Source organism: Temnothorax nylanderi, unplaced genomic scaffold, assembly GCF_030848795.1.
Source record: "Temnothorax nylanderi isolate EJ_2023f unplaced genomic scaffold, tnyl_v1.0 TNYL_tig0046_pilon, whole genome shotgun sequence".
NCBI classification, from domain to species: domain Eukaryota; kingdom Metazoa; phylum Arthropoda; class Insecta; order Hymenoptera; family Formicidae; genus Temnothorax; species Temnothorax nylanderi.
This window is the reverse complement of record NW_027249108.1, coordinates 439,824-452,401: the sequence shown is the minus strand read 5'-3', so window position 1 is coordinate 452,401 and position 12,578 is coordinate 439,824. Positions and strand designations below refer to the sequence as shown.

At 51.0% G+C, this 12,578-nt stretch overlaps 1 protein-coding gene across 4 annotated transcripts in view; it reads right to left on the bottom strand.

Moving 5' to 3' along the window:
* Dad (Daughters against dpp) overlaps positions 1-12,578 on the bottom strand; it is a 62,266-nt gene that overhangs the window by 39,266 nt on the left and 10,422 nt on the right. For 3 of the 4 annotated variants that reach the window (XM_071705368.1, XM_071705365.1, XM_071705366.1), the window contains exons 4-5: positions 8,487-12,082; positions 66-116 (exon numbers count right to left, since the gene is read on the bottom strand). In XM_071705368.1, coding sequence (XP_071561469.1) covers positions 66-116; positions 8,487-9,501 — 1,066 coding nt within the window. In that variant the 5' untranslated portion in view covers positions 9,502-12,082. The remainder of the gene's footprint in view (positions 1-65; positions 117-8,486; positions 12,083-12,578) is intronic. The other variant, XM_071705367.1, reaches the window with a different exon arrangement.

Below are 12,578 nucleotides of genomic sequence, written 5' to 3'. Positions count from 1 at the left end.
ACAGGCGTTTACACACATACGCTGGCAGACATTCCTGATTACGGCGTGAAAGACGAAACACTCACCTTCGGGTCTCAGTCTGTCAGCGATAAGGCAATATGGGGGTGGTGGCGACTCTGAAATAGAAAATAATAATCGTTATTTATCATCGCATGACTCGAAACAGTACGGGTAAATGGATATACGATATTATGCATATCATAATCAGTAAAAAATTTAGTTTAAGGGGTTACATGGGTCTTGAAACTTCAAAAAATTCATTTTTTTGATAATTTTTTATATAAAAGTACAAAGTGTCAGGAATATTTTCCCAAAGTTTCAAATCGATCGGAATAAAACTGTAGAAAAGAGAGAGTTTTATAGCCCGTTGTATTTGGCATTTCGTCATTCAAGCACGACCAGCCTCCGTTATCAAGTGATATTTTAGCAGCAATCAAGCCGATTTATGAAAACCTCAGCAAGGATGCGCTTTTAGAGCGCTGTCTTGGCGGCTTTACACAAAATAATAACGAGAGCCTGAACCAGCTCATTTGGAAAATCAGTCCAAAAATACTCCCAGCTGGTTCAAAAGTCATCGAAATAGCTGCATTTATCGCTGCCGGCGTTTTCAATGAAGGGACTTCAGCTCTCCTAACGTTTCTGCATGCAATGGATGTAAAACTTGGGAGACAGAGCCATGAATATGCGCAAAATCAAGACAGCCAACGCATTCTTGCAGCCGAGAAAAGAGCGGAGGCTACGACGCGAGAAGCTAGAATTCGACTTCGACAAGAACAAAAAGACGCTTTAGACATTGCAGCTGCAGAAGGGCCTCTACTTTATGGACCTGGAATCGATGATTCCATGTAAGTTGAAAAAAAAAATTGTTTTCTCTGTTTTATTCCTCTTTAAAACTTTAAACGCGTTTATCTCAAAACCACTTTTTCGAAGACGGTAGTCAAAATTTCTCAAAAACTATCGCACCGATCGACTTGAAATTTTGCACACTTCTTTTAGACATGATTTACTTGTCCTTGAACGAAGGATTTATTTTATCTTCGATTACAACTTATTTTACAAGCCAATACATGGCCTAATTTTATGCCAAAAATGACATCTTTTGCAAGAAACGCTACCAAAAATTCAATTTTCAATTTTTTTTTAAATCCTTCGTTCAAGGACAAGCTATACTCACCTACTATAAGAAAAACTTTGGGTTTTTCATTTCAGATAAAAATTAAAAAAGTTATGCTGACTACCGTGGGGACACTTTTTTCTGGATGGTCTACTGGAAGCAATTGCCAACGGCTGAATTTTTAATATTTTCCTTTGAAATTTTGAGGAAATATTGTTTACATGTTGTACTTTTATATTAAAAAAAAAAAAATTGTGTAATTCATGTCGTATCTTTAAAAAAAATTCGAGAAAATAAGCTTTTTCTTTGCCTTCAAGACCCATGTAACCCCTTAATACTTTTATCTGGAATTTATAGTATACATTTCTAACAGTAGAGTAATTATTGAGTAATTTTTTATTTTCATAATTATACGTAAGTATTATATTATATTTTCATAATATAATTAATGTCAATAATAGTAAAATCAATATTAAATAAAAGAGCATATCAATAAGACGTTTATCTTTAAGTTTAGCCGAAGTCGCTGCTTGGTACATCCGCATCGATCGCGGGGGCATTGAGAAATTGACTCAAGGTTTTCGATTAAATCGAATTAATGACATCGACAACAGCAATGCGAAATATCGCGACAAACAACGGGCGCCCGTTAGAGAAGTACAGGCCAAAAGTGGCAGGTTCTATTATTGGCGCGCAGCGCTAGCGAAACCGGTATGCCATTTTTCGTCCTTTTACGTATCGCCCTGAAAGTAATAGAGGACAAACCGCGGCGCGAATATCTCGAACGTCAAGGTAACCCGACGCTCCCCGTGTCTAAGAGAACGAGACGCCGTCTCCGTCGCTCGCGGCCGTATGTGGTGCAGGTATGTGGTGCAGGTACGTGCGCACAGGTAACTGCATCCTCGAGGAATCCTCGTCGCGAGAAGCTTGATAATCAAATTAGATTTACTTGGACACTAATTTTTTTTTTTTTCAAATAATTCTTACAATTTAAAATAATTTCCACATAATTTAAAAATGTTACTTACTCGTGAGAGGACACGGCATTTCAATGAGAAGAATTAGGATCTTTTTCCATTTTTAAACTCTGAAGCGTATCGTAATTTGATAAGAGAATCGAGTTTTTATCGATCGTCTTAATAAAAATTCACGAAGTACAACAATAGCAATATTACGTATATCTAATCGCCAATTGAAATCGCAGATTGCAATCGGAGATTGATACTGCATTTTGGATTGGCATGTTTAAAATAACATCCGTTTTTTTTTAGTCCGCTTTTCAAGGAAGGTACATATTTGTGATCTAATGATAGGAGAGCGCCGAAATTCCTAGATAATAAGCGCGGCGCGGCGCCGACGTGTAATGGCCGCCTGTCGCGCCTACACGCGGATCCTCCTCGCGGCTCGTTTCTCTCTCTCGATCATACTCAGCTCGATCCCTCTCCAGAGTCGACCGGCCGCCGAGTCGCCGCCGCGCCGCCGAGCTTTAATAAAGCCGGCGCGGCGTGTCACTCATCGACGCACTTCAAACTTCGGGCCAGAGTTGGCACGATTTGAATAACAAGATGGGAGTGCGATTTAAACGGCGATATTTCAGCCCCTAATTAAGGCACTTATAATAAACGCGCGGCGCTCCCGTGGCGGTTACGTAACTCGCGCCGCCGACCGTCTCCTTCCAACCGAGACGCGCCTATTTCTAGGCCTGTTTATTCGATTGTCTGCCGCGAGAGATAAATTTTATTACGTTTGTTAAACCGATCGTCCGCGTCGCGCATCAATAAAAATGTTTTCCCGACACTTTGTCCTCGGATAAAAAAAATTGCACGTGTCGTACGTCCATTCGCAAACACGATTCCCGATGAATCGCGCCGAAAAAGATTATACAAGGTTGCCTCCTCGCGTTTTCGGGGCATGAATGAATATCGCGGCGAGGGAGGGGAGAAAGAGCGGCGGAGAAAGTCGCGCACATTACCGCGCCGGATCGCGGAGCGGCGATAAAAACCTGCGCCGCGACGATTTGCGTAACGAAGACACACACACAGCCGCCGCCGCCGCCGCTGCCGCCGCCCGTCGCCGTTGCTGTCGCCGACTGGCCGATGATAATCGATTCGTCGGCGTGAATTATTAACCGGCCGCCGCGGCAATGTGTGAACGAATGGTCGCCGAACGTAAAAAAAAAAAAAGAAAAGGAAAAAACATAGATAAAGACGGCGAATTTGTGTCGCGACGTTACGAAAACAAGGCGCCACCACGGGAGGCGATTTGCGCGCGATAAAACGCCGCGGTCGCGATCCGACGCGAAATTAACGTACGCTATCGACGATCGCGCTGACAATGGGTCGCGTCCGGTGTCCGTTTGCGAGCCAGCGAGGTTGCGCGTAAATTGAGCCGAGACGAGAAAAATAGGCGAGCGCGCCTCCGGCGCGCGATCGCTTGGCCGCCGTACACGCGTCATTGCATATTGAATACGCGCGTTATTTCGAGCAACGCGGGCTAAATAACGCATGCGTCACGGTACACCAAAATAAATGTGGACATACAAAACACGTGTAAAAGCAGTTAAAAAAAAAACGTACTTCTCGCACGCGTATTACAATGCAATTTCTTAAATGGTATCGAGTAGTTGTTTATAATACAAATAAGGAAACTACTTGTTCGTACTGCATTTCGTTACATCGTTTACCTGTGAAAGATACCATCGAATTTCACGCATCGCAGAATTGTGATTTATATATGGCATGGAAGCGATAATCTTCGCGAATGCCAACACGTGGTGGGCCGCGCCGGACATGATTTCGATGCGTGGCCAGCCTTTGTTTTGAACAACGGGCCGTAAGTGCCTTCGGAATTCTCCGCGATGCGCAGCGAGGGAGAACTCGAATTTCTAGGAAACCTATTCCCGATCCGTCGAAACCACCGACACGCGCGTCCCAGAGATCGAGTATGTAATAAACATCGGCACCAGCCAAGATTCCCGACGCCTTCGCTGTCCCCAATTTCGACGAATTCTCAAAAATTTCAACGATCGAAGGTCAGCGTTGCAAGCAGGCGTATTTATACTATTTGCCCCAGAAAATGTACGTAATGACAATAAAGTGGCCAGTATCCCTTATCGAATGTTAAAACAATTCTCGTAAAGACCGAGTTCATTGTCATTAAATGGAAAATTAAACGTCAGAAAATTAAATTCTATAATTTATATAAGAGAGAACACTAGAATAAGATCTTATTTTCCAATCCCGGCGCTTAACAGGAGCTTAAAGATGAAGCAGTTAATTTTACTTGAAAGCAGCATCAGAAATCCATTTGTCAGGATTTTTACCCCAATACGAGCCCGAGACGAATCGGGAGAGAATCGGTCGATGCGATTCTCCAACCGGCGCGGTGCGGCGTGGCGTAGCGTGGCGAGTCGACCGCACAACACGACCCGAGAGTCGAGTCGGGTCGGAGCTTCGGATACCCGTCGTTTGCCTGCCTGCCTGCCTGCTTGCCTGCTTTCGTGGAGTTCGACTCAGTTCGGTCAGCTCCTCGGCTAATGCCGGCTGGCCTCGACAATTAGCTGGCGCCAGCAATGACACGCAGCGGCGCCGGGCTGCGGTCCCCTCTCTCTTCGCGGCTGTCGCGGCCGTCGCGTCCCACCTCGTGCCCCCCCTTCCTCCCGTCGACGGTTCCGCCGCGCCGCGACGGACGGTGCCCCCGCGCGCCGAGCCCCCTCGCCGTCGATGCCCTTCCTAACCGCACATGCTCGATGGCGCCCCGTCCTCGGTCTGCCATCCGCTCTTGCCCCTCACGCCTCTCTCGCATTCTCGCCCGCTAAACTCGCCTCGCTCCTTCTTCGTCGGCTCGTCCGTCCATCCGTCGCGGCGCGTCGCGTCTGCTCTCGCTCTCTTTCTCTCCCCGCTTCTCTCTCTCTCTCTCGCCGTCGCCGTCGCCTTGCCGGTCGACCAACCCTTCCCACTCTCGCGTCACCGTCTTTCCGCCAGCCGCGCGACTGACTCGCCCAATATACGTTTTATTTTTAGATTCATTTCCTTCTGGTCATAACTTTGATTGTGTGGCCATTGGTAAGTGCCGGGGCTCTTTCTCATTCTTTCTTGCCGTATGATACGGGCCCTACCTTACGTTCGACTTGTCTCTTTTCTTCCAACATGCGTCGCTCTTCCCCGAGTCTTTTCTTTCCGCCCTTCCTCCCCTCTGGCGTTAACGCCGAGAATCCGATCTGTCTTTCCGGAGCGGGGTGTCTCCGCGGAGCTGACGCGACTATTTCGTCGTTACCGACGATATACCCGCCGGTTCTCGCCTCGCTTTCTCCCGCCTCTCTTTCCCCAAATGCGCCGGCTTCCTCGGGCGGTGCATATGCGGCGCGACCGCGGACGCTATTATTAGCCGTGGAAACTTCAGCGTGGAATTCGAAGGATCCGCTCATTTTCCCTCGGCGTCGCGCGCGCGCCGTTAATTACGAAACACGGCCACCGGCGATTTTATCACGCGCACCTTGGCGATCCTTTTTTCCGCGGAGGTGTCGCCGGCGGATCGGTCGCGCCTATTCGATACGATTTTCCAGCAATAAACGCTCGATATTATCGATAAAACGTGCTCGCGGCGCGCTCGACTGTAACGAATCGACGTCGTCGCGATTAGGTCACCGGCGCCGGTGGGCACTCGCGTGAATGGTCACGTTACGAGCGTCGCACGTAGAAAAAGCCGTATATATACTTTTCTCTTACTCGGCAATCCCGCGCGGAATATCGTCTTTAATCTTTCAAACGATTAGAGAATGTTGATATGTAGATACTTGGCCGATTTCATAAGTCGGCCGAGGAACGTTGAACGAGCGCGACATGCTCGCAGGCGGGATATTTTTAAGCACTCGCGCACTCTCGGCGCCCGTTCGATTTATCGTGATCATCGTGAGAGGAGAGGAGTTCCCATAATCAAACGCGAGCGTCCCCGCGCGACGACGTAATTAGCCGGCATTTATTTATCGGCTCAATTTAACGTGGCTTTATACGTACGCGTGGAGATCTCCCGTTTGAGAAATATTAAATATACGCCCGTCGCGGGGCGCGTTCTGATTCCCGTCTGATCGTCTCGTTAATCTCACATACGGGCTAAACTTGTGTTATAGAATATTTATTATATAAAGTTTTCTATTTATAATCTGGGGCATCATGGGCGTGCCGCGCCTGATGCCCGAGTGCGAGTGCACACGCACGGTGTGTCCAAGAGGCGCGAGTTAAAATTATACGGAAAAAAACACGATTTCGTGGTATCGGACGTAACTTCCGACATTGTATAACCTCCCCCCGCTCTCGAGCGAGCTTCACGATCGTCAAACTCAATCCTTCCGGCAAATATTCGAGTATATTTTGTAAATTGTAGCAAAAGAGTGCTTGAAAATATACCCTTTAAATGAATCCGTAATTTTTTTTAAATATAAATTTGCATGTTTTATATATCTAAGAACTAATTATTTCTATTGAATTTTGTATTATGGCACGCATTCTGATCGGACGTGTTTTGAGATAATATATTTTTCGATCGAAAGGCGCAGCGACGTATTGAAACACCGTGTCGCCGCGGTTCGCACGATCGAATTTGCTGGCGGCGGCGACGGCGGCGGCGGCAGCGACGGGTTAAACGATCGCCGGGGTTACGTAAAGGCGCATTTTGCTGGCGCCTGCTCGTTCGCCTTCTCCTCTCTCTCTCTCTCTCTCTCTCGTTCCCTCCCGCTTTATAGGACGCGACGCTTTTTTGCGATCAAAGTCACGTCGTCGAACGACGGCGGACAGTCACGGGCCGCAAGGCCCATAAATTCGACGCTTTCTTCAAACGTGACGAATACCACGAGTACACGGAGTAAACAGTGAGGACGTGCGTCACGCGCGACACGGTTATTATATGCGAAGACACCGTATCTTTGAAGAAACTTCAAAGGGATATTAAAGTTAAATTTGTAAAGTGCACATATCGTTGTGTTTCGAAACGTTACTAGAGATAACGAAAATCATAGACAATTTGCTACCTCGTTACAACATTTTCTTTAAAGTTAATTGCTCGCATTTGTGCGATATTTCCCTCGTTAAGTTTCCACGGGAACACGCGAGCGTGTAAAGTTTACCGATGACTCACTGTTGATTCTCGCTTTCCCAAGCATTGATGAATGAATTCCTCTTAAACGCATCAATCTCATTCCCTTTTGTATCCTACGGAAAATTCTTTGTGGAAATATTTGTAGGTAATAGGTAAACGCAAAATATAAAATCTCTTTTGGGATTTCGACTACCTTCAGCTTTTAGAATGGTTTCCCTGTCGTGAACTCTAAACCACAAGAGCGTACTCAAAAAGAAAAAAGGTTGATCGCCTATAATCGGATTCGAATGTCTACCTGCCAACACGTTTGAACACGTTTGGGAAAAAAAGACCGAGTTTAAAGGAATACATTTCAATATTACGAACTTGATTATTCTTCTTTTTTATTCAAAATTAAAATAAATTAATCCCGTAATTTAATCTTATTAAAGTCGATATTAACTTTCATTATGACTATTATTAAGCGTTACTTTACGCACAGCTATTGTTTTTGACATTTTACATGGTAAAAAACGGTGCTAATCTTGCGAAATTTTTGTCTCTTGTAGAAGTAACAGGTGTTTCTCGTTCGCCCGCTCAGCTTTCACAGCGGTGGAAAACCGCCGACATCTCGGATCTTCTCTTGTATACTCGTACATTGCCTATATTTGCCTACATTTTGAATGTAAGCAGGTAGACATCGACTACCGTGCCTACCGTTAATAAATTCTGTTTTACACTGGCCCAAGCCTTTAAGCTCGTTAGCATCGAGCAGGTCTGAACAGGTGACGATTGGCGCTCGGTTTGCGGCCTAGTGTTATAACGTAGCCAGCTGTACGCTACGACGTTAAATTATTCTCCGTCGTTTAGACACCGGCGGCGACGGCTAGACACGTTCGATACACGTTAAACGGCACAACGAAAAGTCCCCGAAAAAGGAGCGCATCGCTAATGTGATCCAGTTCTTTACATTTTTGGCGAATGTATAGATTCACCAAACTCAATTACCAAATAATTACATTCAGCAGAATAGTTATAATTTATGATACGTTAGTCTGTTTATCTTTATTTATCTTTAGCAGAATTTTCTCTATATCAAGTTTACCTTAGAAAAAAAAAAACATTTTAAATAACTGATTATTCAACGGTTATCCAACGGTTGTACGATGTCCAGATATATTAGCGCGAATTAGTTACGTAACTTTTAGAAATTTTGGTCGATCCGTTTGGTTTACCCGTTACCACAACAACGATAACAAAATTGCGGAAGAGAGAAAGCAAAGAGACGTTTTACGCTTACCGGGTCTGCAGAGCCGGCTCCAGTGGTAAGGGTTGCAGCATATGTATACGGGATCTTTAGCGGAATGACACATAGGTAGTCTCTTGAGCTCCGAGGAGTGCTCGAGATCCGGCCACCGCCAGATCTGGCAGCAGAGCAGGTGCGGGTCGGACGGCGCGGGCGCGCCGGCCGCCGATCCTCTCACCGGCGCGACGACACCGCCGGCGCCGCCGTTTCTCGGCGACGATCTCATCGGCGACGCGGACGAGGAGTCCTCCGACGCGGAACAGCAGCTCTCCTGGTCGTCCTCGACGGAGGACGAGCGAGGGTGCCGGGTGGAGCGGTGGTGCTGTCGATAGTGACGATAGCGGCGCTGATGAAAGTGACGGGTGTGATGACGATGCGGCCTGCTGCCGTGATACTGCTGTTGCTGCTGCTGCTGCTCGTGCTGCTGATCGTACGGATAGTCCTCGGCCGGTCGCTGCTGACGCGGCACGAGAACGCACGAGCTCAGGTCGGCGCCGTAGCTCTCGACGGCGGTCAGCAGCATCTCCAGTTGATTCTCCTTGAGCATCTTGAGGAGTTCCTTGCACCTCAGCAGCCGACCGGGGTCTTGCTGCTCGTCGTCATCCTGACTCGCGTCGCCGCCGCCGCCGCAGCAGCCCTGATGCAGCCTGCTGGACGCGGTGCTGCGTCCCCCGTAACCCACCGCTCGGCCGCCGCCGCCGCCGCCGCCTCCTCCTGCCACCGCCGCCGACGCCGTGCCGCTCGTTGCCGCTACCCTACTGCTCACTTGTCGGCCCGTCGTCGTCGTCGTCGTCGCCGTCGCTCGGTTGCCGTTGCTGCCCGTGTTGTTGCTGTCGTAGCCGGTGCAGGCGGTGGCGCCGTCGCTCGCGTTGCTGCTGCTCGTGCGATGAAACGTACGTGACGATGAATCCTCTTGAGCTTCACACTCGGTTTCATGCTCCCCACGGACCTTGACCTTGGCCAGCAGACGTCTAGTGAGCACCGTCCGTTTGCTCCAGAACATCAACATGAAACAGGATTTGCGGTACGCGCATTTGGTGGCCAGTCCTTTTCAACGTAGCCGCCGTAGGAAAAACAAAGGGAGACCCCCGACGGGCGGGGCGGGGGGAGGGCTGGATCCACACAGACACACAATGCACCCACGTACGCGCACCCGCGGTCGGTCGCGCGCGCGCGCGCGCCTACCGCGACCTCCCTCCGCGAGGTCTCCGGCCCCTCTTCTTCTTCTTCTTCTCTTTTTTCTTCTCCCTCCTTTCTTCTCCTCAACGAGCATCAAATACGCACTGTCAACGGAAAACACCTCTCGGCGCACACGAAAAATCACAGACGATGCAGCCCACACTCTTCTATCTCTCTCTTTCTCACACACACGGATAAAGAACACAGTCGCGACGCTCGCGTAAAGCGTGTATATTTATTTATTCCCGGCGTGCGCGTATCTCGCGCGCACTTTGGATCACGGTCCCGAAATAGGGTGACAGTCCAACGCGCGCGGCACGGCGGAGCTCCGTTTCACGACTCTTCTCTCTCTCTCTCTCTCTCTCTCGGGCGCGTTTCTCTCCCGCGTGATATTTCCGACTTCCAACGGAGCGGGCGACGGCGAGGAAACAGTCAACGGTTCTCCACCTTCTCCTCCGGATAAGTTTTTTGGCCGCGTAAACGTGCTCGGGTCCAACAGCGCTACCGGCTCTAACCTTGAACTCTCATTTACTTTCCTCTCGTCCTTTTCCTCCGCCGGTTTTCTTCGAAACGGCTTCCTCGCTTCCCTCACGTGTCCCCGCGCTTATCGTCGACGGGCACCTCGCACACCTCGCACACCTCGCGGGCCAATCTGCTCGACGACCGGGTGCACTGTCGGCATCGCGGACGCCCAGTCGACGTCGTCGCCCGACGACGTATGAGACGACGCACCACGCGGCGCGGCGCGCGATTCGCCCGCACCCCCGTCACCGTCGAGGTTACCACCGACGGACGCGCGCGCGCTGCTACTGATAGACTCGCCGTACGCTTCTTATCCGTCGCGCACATGTACGGGGGGCACCGGGCGAGGGGAAAGACGAGACTTGGCCGCGAGAGGGGTGGGAGGGAGGGAGGGAGGGGGGGTGAGCGGGTGAGCGCGAGACGAATCGGTCGGCGCACGCACGACACCCGGCCTTTACTTTCCTCGGCCGTCGCGGTATCGAGGGCGACGCGGTGCTTTAACCTCGCGACCCGGCGGCACACCGACGCGCGCGTGTGCGCGTGTGCGTATGCGTGTACTTGTGCGCGCTTATATACCCCGGCGACGTCGCGTCGCGAAAATCCGCTTCAGGAGGAGCCCGGCGCGGCTCTCGCGTGCTGCTGTCGACGCGACGACGTAGCCGTCGCGCGGCGGGAGGAGTCCGTTCTCGATGATACTCCCGGTGCCGTCGCCAGTGCCGGCACCACCACCACCACCAGGCCGGCGGCACCACCGCGTAGCGACGATGACGACGTCGACGGCGATGACAACGACGACGACGACGACCACCGCCGCCGCGGCGACACTCTAACAACCTCAGACTCGCGACCGTCGCTCCGTCGATCACTCCCCGTCATCCGTGCGCGCGTATCACCGAGTGACATTTTCCGCTCGCATCGTCCGTCCTTCTCTCCCTTCTTCTTCCGCTTCTTCTTCTTCTTCTTCTATCTTCTTCGGGCGCTACGGCTTTCCACGCGCGCTGCTGCTGCTGCTTCGACTCTTTCACCGTTCTGACACGACACCCATCGCCGCCGGTCTCCTTACGTCGCTTCCACTACCCCGTCGGCTTCCTTCGCGAGAGAGCTCGCAGCTCGCTCCAGACGTCCGTTCCGTTCGTCCGTCCGACCGACCGCGAGGACGCGCACTGTCACATTCTTGAAATCGCTGGCCCCCGCGGGACAGAGCGACACACTCGCAGGTCGCAGGGGCGGTTAGAGGTGCGAGAGAGCGGACGATGGAAAGAGGGAGAGACTCCCGCCGACCGTGGAGGAGGGGGGAGTGGCAGAGACCGGCGCACAGTGCACACCCGACGGGCGACGAGAGATCTGAACGTGCGACTCGACGGAGGGCGAGAGAGGTCGTACGTACGGCGCCACTGAGAGAACGGCGCGGCACGGCGCTTCCCCGATGATCAGCGATATCGGTGTCTCGTTACCAACCCGAAGTTCGCCGCTTCTCTTTACGCGCGAACTTGTTTCGAACGCGCGGTCGTTCCTCCTTCCCCCGCTTTCTTCCTGCCTCCCGTCCGCACGTTCTATTCCGCTTGCGCGACGAAATACCAACGTCGCAGTCGACGAACTGTTGCACACGACCGACCGGACCGACCGCGGCGCACACTATTCTCGCTACGGACTTGCTCCGAATCGGCTAAGCTCGGCAACGCGACTGGCAACGCACGAGGTGCTCCGTCACGAGCGCGCGCCGCGCGCCGCGCGCACCACCAACCGGCCGTCGTCGTCGCCCCCCCTTCCGCTCCGCTCCGATCCTCCCTCTTCCTCACGAGTCGCCCCGCTTCAGGCCGGCCGTCCCCGCCGTTCCCGGTCCCCGGTCCCGTCCCGGCGGCGCGCCGATACACCGACACCGCAGCGTGCTAAACACACAAGAGCGAAAGAGAGACCGTCAAACATGGCCGGCGTGTCGGCACAGTCGGCACTCGGCGGTAGCGCTACGGTCGCCGACTAGCGGCGACGAGAGAGGACTCCGGCCGAGAGGCCCCCCACCCCGCTGCCGCTCGCTTCGAGGGCTTCGAGTTCGAGGCAGTTCGAAGCGCGTAGATCGCGCGCGAGATCTCGACCAAGTTCTCTTTCTCACCGCTCGAATTCAAATTCGGAACTTTTACGGCGTTATGCAAATGTATGAATCAGCTCGCGAGCCACGTTTGGATTTGAATTCGAAATATCGAGTTCAAAAGTATGCTAAATAATTTTACGCCTTTACTTATTTACGTGCTTTCGCATAAATAAAATGTCCCTGTCTCGTGGTAACTAGATTATGTTCCGCGTTTGTGTATTCAAAGATGCATTTTAACATTTTTAATTTAATAGTCGAATTCTCTTTGTGTAACAGTGAGAATTTAGACGATCGTG